Source organism: Vipera berus, assembly GCF_964194415.1.
Source record: "Vipera berus genome assembly, chromosome: Z".
In the NCBI taxonomy this organism is placed as follows: domain Eukaryota; kingdom Metazoa; phylum Chordata; class Lepidosauria; order Squamata; family Viperidae; genus Vipera; species Vipera berus.
The window spans coordinates 55,488,582-55,506,933 of NC_138205.1; the positions used below are offsets into that span (position 1 = coordinate 55,488,582).

General features: G+C 48.9%; 1 protein-coding gene across 1 annotated transcript in view; it reads left to right on the forward strand.

The window, feature by feature from the left end:
• Positions 1–18,352, forward strand: part of RPRD1A (regulation of nuclear pre-mRNA domain containing 1A) — a 131,325-nt gene that overhangs the window by 28,742 nt on the left and 84,231 nt on the right. The window contains exons 2-4 of the mRNA XM_081344822.1: positions 15,339–15,468; positions 16,100–16,206; positions 16,291–16,376. Of these exons, the coding sequence (XP_081200948.1) occupies positions 15,339–15,468; positions 16,100–16,206; positions 16,291–16,376 (323 nt within the window). The remainder of the gene's footprint in view (positions 1–15,338; positions 15,469–16,099; positions 16,207–16,290; positions 16,377–18,352) is intronic.

Consider the following 18,352-nt stretch of genomic DNA (forward strand, 5'->3'; position numbering starts at 1 on the left):
CAGGAGATTGTGCTGCCAGATTTTTGTCCAGAGCCGTCCCACGATTTGGAATGTAAATGGCACACCTTGGACATTTGTAGAGCCTTGCGTCACTGTATTAAGCGAACTGCCTCTTTTTGCAAATCTGAAGCTCTATTCGTTTCATTCCAGCCCTCTTCAATGAGTCAGAAGGTGTCTGCCTCTACTATAGGCAGATGGATTAGGGCTTGCATAGCAGTGGCATACCTGATGCAGTCCTTGCCAGTTCAAGGCAAATTACCACAGACTCCACTCACAGTGCTGCAACTTCAGTGGTGTGGGTGACAAAGGCATCAATAGAAGAGATATGCAAGGCGGCAACATGGTTGTCCCCTTCCCCATTTGTGAGGCATTATAAGTTAGATAAATTTGCCTCAGCAGATGCTTCATTTGGCAGGAGAGTTCTCCAAAGAGTAGTGACAGATAGTTGGACACAGGCCCAGACTTCTTCCTGTCCATAGGGACAGTGAGGCTTTGGTATGTCCCATCTGTGGATTCTCCACTCGTCATGCTGGAGAAGGGGCATTGTCTTACCTGAACGCCTTTTCTCAGCATGATGATGGAGAATCCACACACCCCCAGGGTCCATCCGGTCCTGTGTCAGGGGAAATTGAACCACCACCTTGAATACTCATCAACTGCTGTGCCTTTGCCGTGACTGGGGATTCCTAGCCAGAGGAAGAGAGGCATGGCAAAGGTTGATTGACTTATTCTCTAGGGCAGAAAGGCAAGATTAACCCATCTGTGGATTCTCCATCGTCATGCTGAGAAAAGGCGTTCAGGTAAGACAACACCCCTTCTTTTTTTCTTTTTTTTAAGAGTTTATAATTCCCACTTTATACAAAGCCCAAGATGTTTCCCTTTTTTGTCACAGCTGTTCTTTGTTTTAAGACATTGAAAGTCACCAAGATCAAATTTATCTTTTCATCCACCACTAGATGTCAGCACCAGTTCTTTCAGTAATAAATACTTATTCAGTTTTGATGATATAAAAGGAAAATCTTAACAGATTCCACCGATTTCAAACTTATCCAAATTAAGTCTTATAATCTTTCTATTTCAATATATTTCTATTCCCCCAAAAGGTTTAATTCGCCACTTCCATCTGCAGGAGAGTGGGGCAAAAGTCCCCCTCCTTCTCACTTTCGGAGGCTTTTTTGCTTCTTGGGTTTTTCCCCCCAGGAAATCAGTTTCCAAATAGAAGAGAAAATTGCTGTTCTTACCCAGTTCCAAACACATTTTTTACACTCAGCTTAAACGAGTACTTTTGGACTTTGGTTGCTTGTAGCTTGGGCTAGACTCAGAAGTTGAGCTAGCATCTTCTCCTACCAGTTTCTGGAGGGCTTTTCCCCTTTGTGTTGCCTCTACAGGGCAACTACAGGCCCATTTAGGGTCCCCTGGCAGGCAGAAATCAGCCGTAGGAAACGGATCCCCACGATCCCTCAGCTGCTGCGCTACTGCACAAAACTGGAATTCCTTATTCATATGCTTATTGATAGATAATGAACAGCATGATAGTCCAGTGGTGAAGATCATCACCTCCCACTTTGAAGGTTGAAATTTCAATCCTAAATATTGGTAGATATTTTTCTCCTAGGATGCAAAGGAAAAAAAATAGCTGTGTACTCCATGAGGCATCAAGAAGGGCATCTAGCCATAAACACTTAGCTCCATCCAGTCACCCTGATTCTACTCCTAATTTTGGGATTATAGGATTGTAAAAAGGAAGGGCTTTTATGCTTATTGATGGATGCCAGTTGCTTAAGAATTATAAACATAATAGCATTAATAAATAACAAAGAAGGGAATATTTTATCATTAATTTTCTTTTTTTTAAAAACAAACGTTCAGTTTGGTTTTTCTGAACACATGTGAAATACAGATGTTTAACTTCATAAAAATAAATTTAAAAATACTTCTCTGCTAAAATATTACGAGAAAATTTTAGCATTCATAAAACTAATAGATTTATTTATTTATTTATTTATTTATTTATTTATTTTGGGACTTATATGCCGCCCTATCTCCCAAAGGACTCAGGGCGGCTAACAACAATAAAACACAATACAAATGTTAAAAAAAAGATTAAACTAACAAGCCCCAGTGATAAAATATTAAAAACATTTTCTTTTTAAAAACCCCTATCATCAGTCCAGGTCAGCCTGATGGAAAAGAAATGTTTTGAGGTCACGACGAAAGGACCGGAGATCCGGGGCCATCCGGAGCTCAAGGGGAAGCTGATTCCACAGGGCAGGCGCTCCCACAGAGAAGGCCCTCCCCCTGGGGGTCGCCAGCCGATAGTGTCTAGCCGACAGCACCCTGAGGAGGCCCTCCCTGTGTGAGCGCACCGGGCGATGGGAAGTCGTTCCTGGCAGCAGACGGTCCTGCAAATATTTATTTATTTATTTATTTATTTGTTTTTATATACCGCCCTTTTCCCGAGGGACTCGGGGCGGTGTACAGAGCAAGGTAGGTATACAATTAAACAGTAGTAAAAATAAATAAAACCCCAAGCGCTATCAGGCCAGGCCGGACTGCTGGAACAGGTAGGTTTTTAAGTCGCGCCGGAAGGTGCGAAGGTCGGGGGCCATCCTGATTTCGGTAGGCAAGCAGTTCCAGAGGGTTGGTGCACCCACTGAGAATGCCCTCCCTCTGGGGGCCACCAGTCGGCATTCTCTGACCGGTGGCACCCTGAGGAGGCCCTCTCTGTGGGAGCGCACAGGACGTAGGGGTGTTGACGCTGGCAGTAGGTGTTCCCGCAGGTAATCCGGACCCATGCCATGTAGGGCTTTGTATGTCATCACTAGCACCTTGAATTTCACTCGGAAGACGACTGGAAGCCAGTGCAGCTCACGGAGGAGAGGTGTGATATGGGAGTATCGGGAGGCCCCCAAAACTGTGCGTGCAGCTGCACTCTGCACCAGCTGAAGCTTCCGAATGGCTCTCAAGGGCAGCCCCATGTAGAGAGCATTGCAGTAGTCAAGGTGAGAGGTCACAAGTGCATGGGTGACTGTACGTAAGGCATCCAGGTCCAGATAAGGTCGTAGTTGGCGCACCAGTCGAACCCGAGTGAAGGCCCCCCTGGTCACAGCTCCTATGTGATCTTCCAGGGATAGCTGTGAGTCTAGGAGGACACCCAGGTTGCGGGCCCTATCAACAGGGGGTAATAACTCACCCCCGATGTTAAGGGGTGGAATGCTCTGAGTATCCTGGCATGCCGGTATGTACAGCCATTCAATCTTGTCCGGGTTGAGTTGAAGCCTGTTCCTCCCCATCCATTCCCGAACCGCTTCCAGGCAACGGGACATCACGTCGAGGGCATCACTGATGTTTGGAGTTGAGATGAAAAGCTGGGTGTCATCAGCGTACTGATGGTACCCTACTCCAAAACCACGAATGATCTCACCTAGCGGTTTCATGTAGATGTTGAACAGGAGAGGCGAGAGGACCGACCCCTGAGGGACTCCACAAACGAGAGGCCTCGGAGTCGACCTCTGCCCCCTTGCCAACACCGACTGCGAGCGTCCCAGGAGAAAGGAGGAGAACCACCGCAGAACCGTGCCTCCCACTCCCAATCCCCTGAGGCGCCGCAGTAAGATACCATGGTCGATGGTATCGAAAGCCGCCGAAAGGTCTAATAAGACTAGGACAGAGGAATGGCCCGTCCCGGGCCCTCCAGAGATCATTCATCAGAGCGACCAATGCCGTCTCCGTGCTGTAGCCCGGCCTGAAGCCCGATTGGCACGGGTCTAGATAATCTGCTTCATCCAGGACCTGAGGAAGCTGATGCGCCACCACACTCAACAACCTTCGCAAGGAAGCGAAGGTTGGAGACCGGACGAAAGTTATTTAATGAAGCTGGGTCCAAGGTGGGCTTCTTGAGGAGAGGTCTCACCACTGCCTCCTTCAAGGCGGCGGGGAAGTGACCCTCACTCAGAGAAGCAGAGATGACCGCCTGAAACCAGCCTTGTGTCCCCTCTCGAGCTGCATAGGCCAGCCAGGAAGGGCACGGGTCCAGTAAGCATGTGGAGGAGCTTAACCTCCTCATAATCCTGTCCACTTCCTTTGGAATCACAGGATCAAACTCCTCCCAGATGATGTCGACAGGACTGCCCATGTCCTGTTCCTCAGACTCTGCCCAGTTGGAGTCCAGGCCGGTTCGAATCCGAGCGATTTTATCCAACAGATATTGACCGAATTCCTCGGCTCGACCCTGTAAGGGTTCCTCCCTCACCTCTTGGTTCAGAAGGGAGCGAGTCACTCTGAACAGGGCAGCCGGGCGATTATCTGCGGACGCGATGAGGGTGGAGAAGTAATTGGATCTCGCCGCCCTTATCGCTGCGAGATAAGACCTAGTGTGGATTCTTAGTCGCAACCGGTCGGATTCGGATCGACTGGCTCTCCAACGGCTCTCTAGGCCCCGTCTCCAACGCTTCATCTCCCGGAGCTCCGCGGTTAACCATGGGGCTCGCTGGGATCTGCGCCGGGTCAAGGGCCGCAGGGGTACAACTCGGTCAAGAGCCTCTGTGGCTGCCCTTTCCCAGGCTTCCACTAAGGCATCCGCCGAGCTGTGAGCAGGGAGTGCAGGTGGGTTCCCAAGCGCTGCCTGGAACCTATCAGGGTCCATTAGGCACCTGGGGTGGTACCATCTGGTTGGTTCCGCGCACCCACGGCGGGGGGTGGCAAAGCGGAAGTCTAGCCGTAGGAGGTGATGATCGGTCCATGACAGGGGCATAACGGTTAGGGAGCCCCCACCAATTTCATCACGCCACCGTCCAGATAAGAAAACCAAGTCGGGGGTGTGGCCTCCCTCATGAGTCGGTCCTGAAATTATTTGCGACAGGTCCATGGCCGTCATGGAAGCCATGAACTCCCGAGCTAGTTTGGATGATCCTCCTAGGGATGGTAGGTTGAAGTCGCCCAAGACCATGAGTTTGGGGAATTTAACCACCAACCCCGAGAGGATATCGAGTAGCTTAGGCAGGGCTGCCGCTGCGCGATTAGGTGGAAGGTACGCCAGCAGCAGGCCCAGCTGCGCCCCAGGACCGTATCTCAGAAAGAGAGACTCACACCCGACTATCTGAGGGACGGTGGTCTCCCGCGGGCTAAGGGTCTCCCTGATGATTACTGCCACTCCTCCGCCCCTACCATGGGGCCGAGGCTGGTGCAGCACCTGGAAACCAGGCGGGCAGAGGTCAACCAGAGGGACACCGCCCTCTGGGCCCAGCCAGGTTTCCGTGATGCAAGCCAGGTCTGCGTGCTCACTCTCCACTAGATCTCGAACAAGGGGAGCCTTATTAGCGACGGACCTGGCATTTAGGTAGACCAGCCTGAGCTCAGGAAGCTGCACATCTTCGCTCCCGGGTCCTCGGGGAAAGTACAGAGGGTCGGAGCGTCCCACCGCTTGTAGAAAGCGGGGATGACCCTCCCGGTGTCGATACGGCCCTCTGCTTGTGCACCTTCTGCCGTTCCCCACCGTCCTGGGAATTGGTTGTCCGTTAGCTCGCCACTGGGCTTCGTCGGGGACTGAACCCCGCTCCTCCCTTTCGCGAACGATCATAGGCCTGGCCTGTGCTATGGTTGTTGGAAGGCCCCCCTTCGCCGAGCAACCATAGTCTTCTCCCACCCCCCTCCCTAACCCCACAAAAAACTTAACTAAGAACTTAATCAAGGGCCTCTTGTTGGACTTATGCTGGAGGCCCCTGACCCTGCCCGGCCATCTCTCAGAGGCCCAGTGGTCGGGCCCGTCATCGAGATTGGATGTAGTGTAGGCGGGTCGCACCCAGGAGAGGGGGGAACCCCTGAGGGCGTGCAGTACTGTGCTGGAGTATTGAAGGAGCATAGAGTCACAAGGGATTCCGGGAAGGCAGTCCCCTGGATGGTGAATTTGCAGGAGGGTCGAGTCGGGTAGGTGGGTTTCTGGACCGTCAACCAGCCACTGCCACTTGGCCGGGTGAACCCCAGAAGCAGGCCACTCCTCATCCTCTCACAATGGGTTGTGACTCTGCTACCGGGGGTGGTCCAGAACGCACTCTGGGTGAAGCATACCCCATAGAGCTCCCACCTCTATGGGGTTGCAGGTGTAAGGCCAAGCCACTCTGCCACCGTGGCTTGCACCCAGGCCCGTCATGTCCTGTGGGGAGAGAGTGGGCAAGGATGGTTGAGAGTGGGCAGAAGGCAAGGTGGAGGGATTCATTAACTGGCGTCGGCTTTGGTGGTTCAGCCGCCCTTACAGTTTCCTCCCTGATGCTCTGGGCATTGTTCCCGGCTGCAGCTCCATAAGCCCCTATTGGTTGGGGACCGTCCGGAGCGTGGCCTCCCAGAGGTGCGGGAGTCCCTGGAGTCATGTCGCTGCCGTTGCCGTCTCCGTTCAAGGTGTCTCGAAGAAGGTGGCTCGGTGTGGGCCGGAGATGCCACGCCGCCGCCGCTACCGCCGCTGTCAAAGGCCCCAGGGCAAAAAACGGTCGACCGGGGCCCGGAGAGGCTGTCACCGCCGCCCTCGTCTTCGTTGACGCCACTTCCGCCGTACAGTTGGTCCGCGGTGCCTCCTTTGATCCCTCGGAGACGCCGCCGCCGCCTAGGGGCAGACCAGGTGGTCGAGGCGGAGCAGAGACGCCGGCCCCATTCAAGACGGCTGCAGCGGCTCAGGGGGCGGGCCGGAGACGCCATGGTGCCACCGTTATCGTCGCTGTCAAAGACCCCTGGGAAAACGATCAGCTGGGGCCCGGGGAAGCTGTCACCGCCGCCCTCGTCTTCGCTGCCGCCGCTTCCGACACACAGCTGATCTGAGGCACCTCCTTGATCCCTCGGAGACGCCGCCGCTGCTCAGGAGCAGATCTGGTGGCCGAGGCAGAGCGGAGACGCCGGCTCCACTCAAGACGGCTGTAGCGGCTGCAGCGGCTCAGGGGGTGGGCCGAAGATGCCACGCCGCCACCGCTACCGGCGCTGTCAAAGGCCCTGGGGAAGCGATCGGCTGGGGCCCGGAGGAGCTGCCACCGCCGTTGTCGTCTTTGTTGCCGCCGCTTCCGCCGCACAGCTGATCTGCGGCGCCTCCTTGATCCCTCGGAGACGCCGCCGTTGCCCAGGAGCAGATTTGGTGGCCGAGTCAGGGCAGAGAAGACGGCCCCAGTCAAGCCGGCTGCAACGGCTGCGGCGGCTCAGGGGGCGGGCCGAAGATGCCACGCCGCCACCGCTACCGCCGCTGTCAAAGGCCCTGGGAGAGCGATCGGTTGGGGGCCGGAGGAGCTGCCACCGCCGCCGTCGTCTTCGTTGCCGCCGCCTCCGCTGCACAGCTGATCCGCGGCGTCTCCTTGTTCCCTCGGAGACGCCGCCGACGCCCAGGAGCAGATCAGCTGGCCGAGGCAGAGCGGGGGCGCCGGCTCCACTCCAGACGCCTGCAACGGTTGCAGCGGCTCAGGGGCGGGCCGGGGACACCACGCCACCACCGCTATCGCCGCTGTCAAGGCTCCTGGGAAAGCGATCGACTGGGGCCCGGGGCAGCTGTCACCGTCGCTATCCCAGGCCTAAGCCATGTAGGGCTTTATAGGTAAGAACCAGCACCTTAAATCTCACCCGGAGGGCAACCGGTAACCAATGTAGCTCATGCAGGAGGGGTGTAATATGGGAGTATCGGAATACTCCCATCACAACTCGCGCGGCTGCATTCTGCACCAGCTGCAGCCTCCAGGTGGTCTTCAAGGGCAGCCCCATTTAGAGAGCATTGCAGTAATCTATACAGGAGGTAACGAGCGCATGAGTGACCGTATGTAGAGCATCTCGGTCCAGATATGGGCGCAACTGGCGCACCAGGCGAACCTGGGCAAAAGCCCCCCTGGCCACAACTCCTATATGATCTTCAAAACTGAGTCGTGTATCCAGGAGGATGCCTAAGTTGCGCGCCCTATCAACGGGAGGTAACACCTCTCCTCCCATACCCAAAGATGGAACCTCTTGGACTAAACGAGATGCCGGTACATAGAGCCACTCAGTCTTGGCTGGGTTGAGCTGGAGCCTGTTCTTCCCTATCCAAATTCGTACTGCTTCCAGGCAGCGGGACATCACATCGAGGGCATCACTGGGTTGGTTCGGGGTGGAGATGAAAAGCTGGGTATCATCAGCATATTGATGATACCTCACCCCAAAACCATGGATGATCTCACCCAGTGGCTTCATATAGATGTTGAACAGAAGGGGAGAGAGGACCGACCCCTGGGGCACCCCACAACTAAGGGGCCTTGGGGTTGACCTCTGCCCTCCTGCCAACACCGTCTGCGAATGGCCCGAGAGGTAGGAGGAGAACCACCGTAAAACAGTGCCTCTCACTCCCAACCCCCCAAGATGTCGCAGCAAGATACCATGGTCGATGGTATCAAAAGCCACTGAGAGATCTAATAGGACCAGGACAGAGGAATAACCCCTATCCTGGGCCCGCTAGAGATCATCCACCAGCATGACCAGTGCCATCTCCGTGCTGTACCCGGGCCTGAAACCCGATTGGTACGGATCCAGATACTCAGTTTCCTCCAGGACCAAAGGGAGCTGCCGTGCCACCACGCTCTCAACAACCTTCGCAAGAAAGCGAAGGTTGGAGACAGGACGAAAGTTATTTAAAATAGCTGGATCCAAGGCAGGTTTCTTGAGGAGGGGCCTCACCACCGCTTCCTTCAAGGCAGCAGGGAAGCACCCCTCACTCAAGGAAGCATTAATAACTGCCAGGAGCCAGCCTCGTGTGACCTCCCAAGCCGCATAAACCAGCCAGGAGGGACACGGGTCCAACAAACACATGGCAGCACTTAATCTCCCCATGATCCTGTCCACAAAAAGATGGACTAGGGGTGATACGATAGCAGTCGTCCAGTACTTGAGGAGTTGTCATAGAGAAGAGGGAAGTCAACCTATTCTCCAAAGGACATGAAGTAATGGGTGGAAGATCATTAAAAGAGAGATCCAACGTACAACTAAGAAGAAATACCCTGACAGTGAAAACAATTAGTGGAAAGGCTTATCTCTGGAAGTTCTGGTGCTCCATCACTGGAGGTTTTCAAGAAGAGACTGGAGAGCATGGCAGTCCCGCTTGGGAGGGGAGTGAAAGGGAATAGGTGGGTGGGCAGCCAGGTCACTGAACCGGCAGGGGGTGGTCACAGAGCAGGGAGTGGCCTCGATGTGGGGGTCCCTGAAATAAGTGGGTGTGGGGTGCGTGGCACAACTCCCCCCACCCTAGCTTGATTTTGATGTGTGCACCTCGCCCCACCTATTGCAACTAGAGGGCAGGGTCTTTTTCCTCAGCACTCTTATTTTATTAATTTTATCAAAGTATAAAATACAAGGGGAAAAAGCATAGAAAAGTAAAAAAGAGGGCGGCAGCTGCCACCTCCTCCACAATGAGTGGGGGGCGCAAGCCTCCCCTGCCACCTCAGCCAGCCCTCCATCACCACCCATGCACCTTATTGCACACTTTCTTGCTGCCCTGGACCACTTCACATCTCCTCCGTTCTGGAAATGACAGCCCCATTTTCTGCCACTTTCTTCCCAGCAGAAGGCAGGAAAGGAAGGACACTTTGTATGGAAGGATGCTAAGCTCTGGGGAAACTACGCTATCTGGAGCTGGGCAAGGAAGGCCAAGCTCCCCTTCACCAATGGTTCTGCAAAGCCCTTGAGGAGCTGATCTGCTTCCTGCAGGGGCCCTGGCCTTCCTCGCCCAGCTGCAGCTAGTGTAGTTTTCCCAGAGCTTAGCATCCTTTCATATGAAGCATCCTTCTTTTCCTCCCTTCTGCTGGGAGGAAGGTGGCAGAAAATGGGGCTGCCATTTCCAGAATGGAGAAGGAAGACATGGGCTGATGCAGGGCACCAAGAAAGTGTGCAAGAAAGTGTGGTGGCGGCGACAGAGGGCTGGTAGAGGGAGGCAGCAAGGGATGGTTACATCCCCGGTCACAGTGCAAGCCATCGGATGGTTGGTGATGGAGGAGGAGGAGGAAGAGGTGGCTGCCACCAGGCAGGTCATCTGTGGCGAAGCGAGGACGGCAGGAACAAAAAAAAGCCCCTCCAGTAGCAGACATGGCTGTTGCCCAGCAGTGGCAGAACCTTTCACTGTCACTCCCCTCTGGCTCCGAAATGGCAGAGGGGGACCGGGTAAGGCCCATCCTCCATAGCATGGCAGTCTGACGTGAGGGGAATGGAAGGGAAGAGGTGGGTGACTAGCTGGGGGGAAGGTCACTGGGGAGTGTCCTGGATGCGGGGGGCCCTGGAGTAAGCAGGTACGGGGCACGTGAAGCATTTCCACCCCCCAAAAAATAAGATTTCCCCCAAAATAAACTCTAATGTATTTTTGGTGCCAAAAGAAAATATAAGACCAGGTCTTATTTTTGAGGAAACATGGTACCTAGGCAAAGCTTTGTGAAAATATTTTTGCCCATGTCCATGATTCAGAAGCAGAATTTCAAAAGTGTTTCTGTTTCAGAACAGGACATCACTACTCCTATGTGGTGTGGGGATTTCACTGGTGCAAATGGTCAACTGCACTTCAGTCTTGTTTGGATTAAATCTTATTTTATTAGTCCCTATCTAGATCATTGCTATACCCAGACATCAGTTATGGCTTCTTCAGTACACTTTTATGAGCTGTTTTCTGCTGGATCTGAAGCATTGCTGAATGTATGAAATAGAATGTGAGATATAGAATAAAGACTTTGGGAAGGTTCTAGTTAAATCTGATTAAATCAATTTACCATGCTTTATCTGTATGTCAGACTAAGGCACAATAGTTTGAACAAAGGTATTATTTATGATAATTCTATATTATAATGGATGATTATAATAATATTATTATTCTGTTAATATAACATACACCAGGTTATTATTGACTAATGATTTTCTGGAGCCTTTTCAGTCAGATTCAGGCCCGGTTATGGGACAGAAACAAATTTGGTTGCATTAATTGATAATTGCTGGCAAGAGTAGAATGGGGTAATGCAATCATCCTTGCTCTTTTTAACCTCTCATTGGCCTTTAATAGGGTCAACTGTGGTATCCTTTTGGGTCACTATGGGTTTGGGGCTGGGTGGTGCAGTTTGCACTGGTTCAGCTCCTTTCTCTAGGGTCTGTCCCAATCTACGTTGATAGGGAATGAGGAGTGATTGTCCACTCCTTTGTAGGATGCCGCAGGGTTCTGTACTTTCTCCACTCCTTTTTAACTTCTACATGAAGCCACTGGATGTGATCATCCGTCACCATGGATTGAGGTATAAATAGTATGCTGATGATACTCAGCTTTATATCTCCACCCCTGGTGATCCAAGTGATGCTTTGGGATATCTGGAGGCTGTGGGGGCCTGGATTAGGGACAACAGGCTTCATCTGAACCCTGGCAAAACTGAGTAGTTTTGGGTGCATGGAGCTTCAAGATGTAGGACTTTAACATCTTTAGTTCTGGATGGCATTATCCAGATAGACCGGATCGGTGACTTGGGGTTTTTTGTTTTTTTTTGGACTTGCAACTCCTGCTCAGAGAGCACGTGGCAGTAACAGCTAGGCTCAATTCCATTTTGTGCATCAGTTGCAGCCTTTCGTGGATCAGGAATCCCTGTGCTCAGTCACTCAAGGCCTACTCATCTCACGTTTGGACTGTTGCAGTGCTGTACATGAAGAGCAGTCAGAAGCTACAGTTGGCACAGAGTATGGCAGCATTGTCAGTTCTTGGAGTCCCTAGAGTGGCCCATGTTACACCACTGTTGGTGTTGGTAATCACCTATAAAGCCTTTCATGGCATAGTTCCAGGTTACTTGAGGAACTGTCTTATCCTAATGGGACTGGCCCACTCCACCTTTGCTAGCAGAGCTGTTGGTCAAAGAATTTTGGCTGGTGCGGTAGAGGAGAAGAGCTTTCTGTGCTGTGGCTCCTGCCCTTTTGAACATCTTACCCTCTGAGGTGAGATTGGCTCCCACCCTCCTGACTTCATAAAATGTGATTCTGCCAGATAGGTTAGGGTCCCTATTGGGCACCTTGACACTGGAGGTAGTTGAGTAATTAAAAGCTAATTCCACCTCCATTCCCCTGCTCCCTCTTTTTCCTAGTCCCTCTTTTCCCATCTTACATTAATTATTTTGACTGTCATTTTATATTCAATGATTTTAATGTTTTTAATATTTATTTATTTTATTTATTTAGTTATATTTATATACCGCCCTATTTATTATGCTGTAAGCACCTAGAGTCATTTGAAACAAAACAGGTAATGAATAATCTAATGAATAAATAAATAAATGAATATATACAGGTGAAATAAAGGTCAAAGAGAGAGTTGTCCAATCAGTACCTGATTGATATACCCTTCTTCAGACAATGTAAGGTAGTGATTGACTTACAACCACAATTTAGCCTAAAATTTCCATTGCTAAGCAAGATAGTTTTTAAACAATTTGCACCCCATTTTACAATTTTTTGCCACAGCTGTTAAGCAAATCACTGCAATGATTTGAATGAATCATGTGGTTGTTGTGTGAATCTAGCTTTCCCCATTTCTTTGCTTTTTGGAAGCCAGCTGGGAAGGTCAAAATGATGATCACATGATTAGGACAGTGCAAGTGTCATGAATACATGCCAGTTGCCAAGCACCCAAATTTTGATCACATGACCATGGGGATGCTACAACAGTCGACATTCTGAAGGAGCTGGCAGATGTTATCTCAGAAACATTGTACCATATCTTGAAGTACCTGAAGATTGGAAAAGGGCTGATCTTTAAAAAAAGGGGGGGGGGAAACAAACCCAGAAAACTACAGACCAATCAGTTTAACATCAATACCTGGGAAGATCCTAGAAAAGATAATCAAAAAACAGATCTGCAAACAACTAGAAGCAAATTATGTTATAACTAGTAACCAGCACGGGTTTGTTAAAAACAGATCATGCCAAACAGACCAGCAAAATGCTGTGGATGTAGTATACGTAGACTTCAGTAAGGCATTTGTTAAAGTAGACCACAACCTACTCCTTGGTAAGCTAGAAAAAGGTGGAATAGACAACATCACCACCAGATGGATCTGAAGCTGGCTGACAAACTGTACTCAACGAGTAGTCCTCAACGGCACTACATCCACATGGAGAGAAGTAAGCTGTGGGGTACCACAAGGTTCCATCTTAGGCCCAGTATTCTTTGATATCTTCATAAATGACTTAGATGAGGGAATTGAAGGGGAACGCATCAAATTTGCAGATGGCACCAAACTGGCAGGAGTAACCAGCACCCCAGAAGACAAATTCAGGATCCAAAAAGATCTTGACAAACTTAAAACAATGGGCCCTATCCAAAAAATGAGTTTCAATGTGGAGAAAAGCAAAGTCTTACATTGAGGCAGGAAAAATCAAAGGTACAAGTACAGATTAAGTAAGACCTGGCTTAAAAACAGTAACTGTGAGAAGCACTTTGTAGTCCTAGTGCACAATCACTTGACTATGAGCCAGCAGTATGCAGTAGCAGCCAAAAAAACTAATACAGTCCTGGGTTGTATAAACAGAGGTATAGAATCAAGAACATGCAAAGTATTAGTACCTCTTTATAAAATCCTAGTAAGACCACACCTGGAATACTGCAGCCAATTTTGGTCACCATATCACAAAAAAGATGTTGAGAGCCTGGAAAAAATTCAGAGAACAGCAACTAAGATGATGAAAGGCATGGAAACTAAAACATGAAGAATGGCTGCTGGACTTGGGTTTGGCTAATCTAAAGAAAAGAAATAGGGGAGACATAATAGCAGTATTTGAGGGGCTGCCACAAAGAAGAGGAGGTCATGTTATTCACCAAAGCACCAGAGAGCAGGACAAGAAACAATGGTTGGGAACTGATCAAAGAGAGAAGCAACCTGGAATGAAGGAGAAACTTCCTGACAGTGAGGACAATTAACCAGCTTGCTTCCAGAAATCGTGGGTGCTCCATCACTGGAGATTTTCAAGAAGAGGCTAGACCAGTCCGTGGACCGGTACCGGGCCGTGGCATGCCAACAACCAGTCCACAAAGAAGCAAAGCCCCATCCGTGGAATGCAGGCAGCACACAAAACCACACAGTCTCTGGTCCATGGAAAAACCTTTCTGCGTGGAACTGGTCCCTGGTGCCCAAAAGGTTGGGGACCTCTGGGCTAGACAGTCACTTGTCTGAGATGGTAGGGGGCTGGACTAGAAGACCTCCTAGGTCCTTCCAACTCTATTCTGTTCTAGTCTAGTATGAAAACCACAGCCCTAAGTCAGTTTTTTCAGTGTTGTAAATTTGAACAGTTACTAAATGAATGGTTGTAAGTCAGAGACTACTTGTACATCATGTAACAACATACAAGTAAAACACAGATTGAATAGGACTGAGGCTATATACGTTGGAAATGGCAAATGCGGCTGATGTTTCACCCTTGTAAAGAACCTGCCCTATCATTTCATCATAAAGTCCAACCTCAAGGTCTTGGATCATGCAGAGTCCATCAGCACTGAATCCCTGATTATCAAAGCCCAGGTGAGATGGCTAGGACATATCATGAGAATGGATGACCACTGTATGCCTTGCTAGTTGCTTTATAGTGAGTGGAGTCCATAAGAGATCTTGAGGTCAACCATGCAAGTGCTACAAAAACACTATGTTTATGTTTATGTTTATTGGACTTATATACCACCCTTCTCCCGTAGGACTCAGGGTGATTCACAAGGAATTTAAAATAACAATACAAATTACAAAAGTTAAGAACAATTAAAATAAATAAATTTAGTCCTTGAATAAAATAAAACCCCTATTAAACTCCAATTAAAACCCAATTAAAATAAAATTACAATTAAAATTCTATGAATGAAATCCTGCACCACTGTGACATCCAACCAAGGGAACTAGAAATTGCAGCTGACAGAACCCAGAGGCAAGGCCTCTGCTCTAAAACCTGCATTGGCTTTGAAGACAGGCACCACCAAATTGATAGAAAGCTGTAATGATGTCACAGAATAACACACGGAATTACTATAGCAATGGACTTTCAGTGTTCCTATTGTGCTAGACTCTGCACTGGAACTGAATAGCCACCTCCATATTTATAGATGAACTGTGCAACAGTATGTCTTCTTGAAACCAAATGACTAACATATATAGTATATGTTACATAGGAGAGGCGAGGGGGGAGGGAGAGGAAGGGAGAGAGAGAGCAGTATAACTAGCATATTGGATTTGAAACTACAGAATTACTGTCTTATTATCTTGTATGCAAATAAGAATTTGACAAAAACTGTTCAATCTAGATTTCTACAATCATTCTTTCTTTCTTCTTTCTGTTCTTTCTTTTCCTTTTTTTAGCCAAACCAAACAGGAAGCTAACTTTTTTGTATCTGGCTAATGATGTTATTCAGAACAGCAAAAGAAAAGGACCGGAATTTACAAAAGATTTTGCACCTGTCATAGTGGGAGCTTTTAAACACGTATCCAGGTATAGTACATTCCATTCAGTATATTAATCTGAAGAACTATTTTTTTCTGGGCAAAAATCATCATCCTAGAATAATGAAAGTTTGACATACAGATTGCTGTTTGGTTTGGTTTGATTTGATTTGATTTAGAAAATGGAACTAAAGTGAATGTGTAAGTTTGTGTGTGTGAGAGAAAGTGAGTGTAGTGGAAGAGCTGTGTGTGTGTTCGTGTGTGTATAGAATTGGACTTGTAATTGACATAGGTGAAGGATGACTGTTTTAAGGCTAAATCTATACCAATGTATGATTTTAATTGGACCAGAGGTTTGTAAGCAGCATTATTTAATCTTAACAATATGAACATCAAGATTCAGACATTTGAAACGATCATATGATGAACTTCCAATAGAAAATTCTGTTATGCCCAAAAGACCATACTATCACCAAAACCTGAAAAGAGTTCACATATGGGAGCTATTCAGATATGTAGAAACTTTTGTTTTTCTGACTGAAAATACAGATAACAATCTATTAAAATATGGTGACTTGTAATAAATTTGTATAAAACAAGGTATATAGAAGTTTGTTGAGATACGTTTCTGTTTACTTGTTTTTCTTCCATTTCTATTGATGACTTTTTTGCCATCATAGTGAAACTGACGATAGTTGCAAAAAGCATCTGGGCCGTGTGCTGTCTATTTGGGAAGAAAGGTCTGTTTATGAAAATGATGTATTGGAACAACTTAGACAAGCTTTGTGTAAGTAAATTTCATATGCAGCCTTTTATTTTATGGTTTGTATAACTTTGTACTTGACTTAAATATTTAATTTTTAATTTCTAGATGGAAACCCAAGGAAACGCACATATGAGCAGATAAAGATTGAAGATAACTGCTCTGCACAAAGCTCTCCATGTGATCCTCCCCAGGTACTAGCAGTGTATAAAAATAAACTGCAAATGTCTTGCTTCTAAACATTCTGTTGATACTGCACTTTGAGGTGTGTTTTTTTCTAAAGGGATCAATAGGGTGTTTTTCCAGCAACTGTAAGCTTTTTGTCTCTTGTGTTTTCCCCATATTGTTTGGCTAGGTACTACCGTGTTTCCCCGAAAGTAAGACCCTGTCTTTCTTTCTTTTGGGCTCTGAAGTAAGCACTAGGTTTTGCTTTTGGGGAGCGCTTACTTTTGCCGGTACTGGCACCAGTAGGCTGTGAGCGTGCAGGGGTGGGGCGGGTCCTGTGCATGGAGTGGAGAGCATGTTGGCGGACAGGTTGCTTCCCTCCACTGCCAGACACCTGCTGAAGCTGCACAGGGTAATGTTGCCACCTCTGCCCCCACCCAGATGGCCTCGCCTCCCCCAAGCGTTTTTTTCACTAACCTGCCTTTCAGCTGCATTGCGTTTCTCTGTTTGCTTCTCAGCCTTCACCCCATGTTTGTGGGACTACCAGTAAAAAAAAAAGATCAATCAGATTTTCTAACTTCTTGAGACAACTATAAGTTGTTAAAACAACCGAAAATTGGTAAACTTCACTTTGCGTTAGCACTTCAAAAGAAGAGGAAAAGCTCTATACATTAAAAGAAACAATGAACCCTAAACAAATTTATGCAGATGAAGAGGGGAGAATATTGGTGGAAATAATGATGGATCAAAAACAGATACTGATGGTAGCAATATATGCACCAAATGATAAACAAGAACAATTTTACCAAAAATTACATTTAAAAAATTAGAATTGAACTATCAAAATCTCTGTATAATGGGAGACTAATGCAATAACAGATGGAACTTTGGACTATAAAGGCACTAAACAAGGGAGGAAACTTTACACTGCATAGTGGCGGGAGGGTGGGGCGCATGCCCTTCCTGTCCCAGGCCAGCCCCTGCCGCCCTGGGGCGGCTGGGCTGGGTGGCAGCGGGCAGGGTGCTGAGATGGGGGCCACCAGGCCATCCAAAGTGGCAGGTGGAGCACCGAAGGCTCAGGGAGGGAGGGTGGTGAAGTGGGCGGGGGGATGCATGCCCTTCCCATACCAGGCCAGCCCCCTGCAGCCCCGGGGTTCTTCTGCTGGGCGGCGGCGGGCAGGGTGGTGAGGTGGGGCTGGCCAGGCCAACCAAAGCGGCAGGTGGAGCACTGGAAGCTCGGGTAGGGTGGGTGGGCCATTGGTGAGCACAACGCGGCTTGGCGGAAAGTAGCCTTGGAACAAATGGGACAGTTAAGGAAAAAAAATCCTTGCTCCCCCCATGATTTGCCTTTCTTTGCTTACCTGACTCCCAGCCTTGTGCCATTTCTCCTCCGTGATCTGCCGCTTCCACGTGCAGGGAAACAAAAGTTTTTGGGGAGGGGGAAAATGTCAATGAATTCCAACTTCATGAGATTTTTTTTTTTTCACAAGAAGTTGGAATTGATTGACCTTTCCCCCCCAAAAAAAACTTTTGTTTCCCTGCACGTGGCAGCAGCAGATCACGGAGGAGAAACGGCACAAGGCTGGGAGTCAGGTAAAGAAAGAAATGCAATTCCTGGGGGGAATTCACCACTCCCTCCCCGAGCCTCCAGCACTCCACCTGCCACTTTGGTGGCTCTGTGGGCAGGTGAGGGGGGAACCTGCCTCACTTGTTCCATGGCTGCTTTCGGCCAAGCCATGTTGCACTTGCCAGTGGCATGGCCATGAGGCCTGGCAGATTCCCCCCTATCTGACCCATTGACTGTTTTTTTCCCCACCCAGTTTTTCTGTTATTTTCCCCAGGGCTTCCCATCTCCTGTTAGGGTTGGGAGGCAGTGGGGGTTAGAGTTAATGTACGATAGGCCTGGAAGCGGCATTGGGTGTGATGCGTGAGATGGCAAATGGCTGTGTTGTGGCCATTTGCCGCCTCCTGCCCAATGCCGCTGCCATGAGGCTGTGGAACAAGC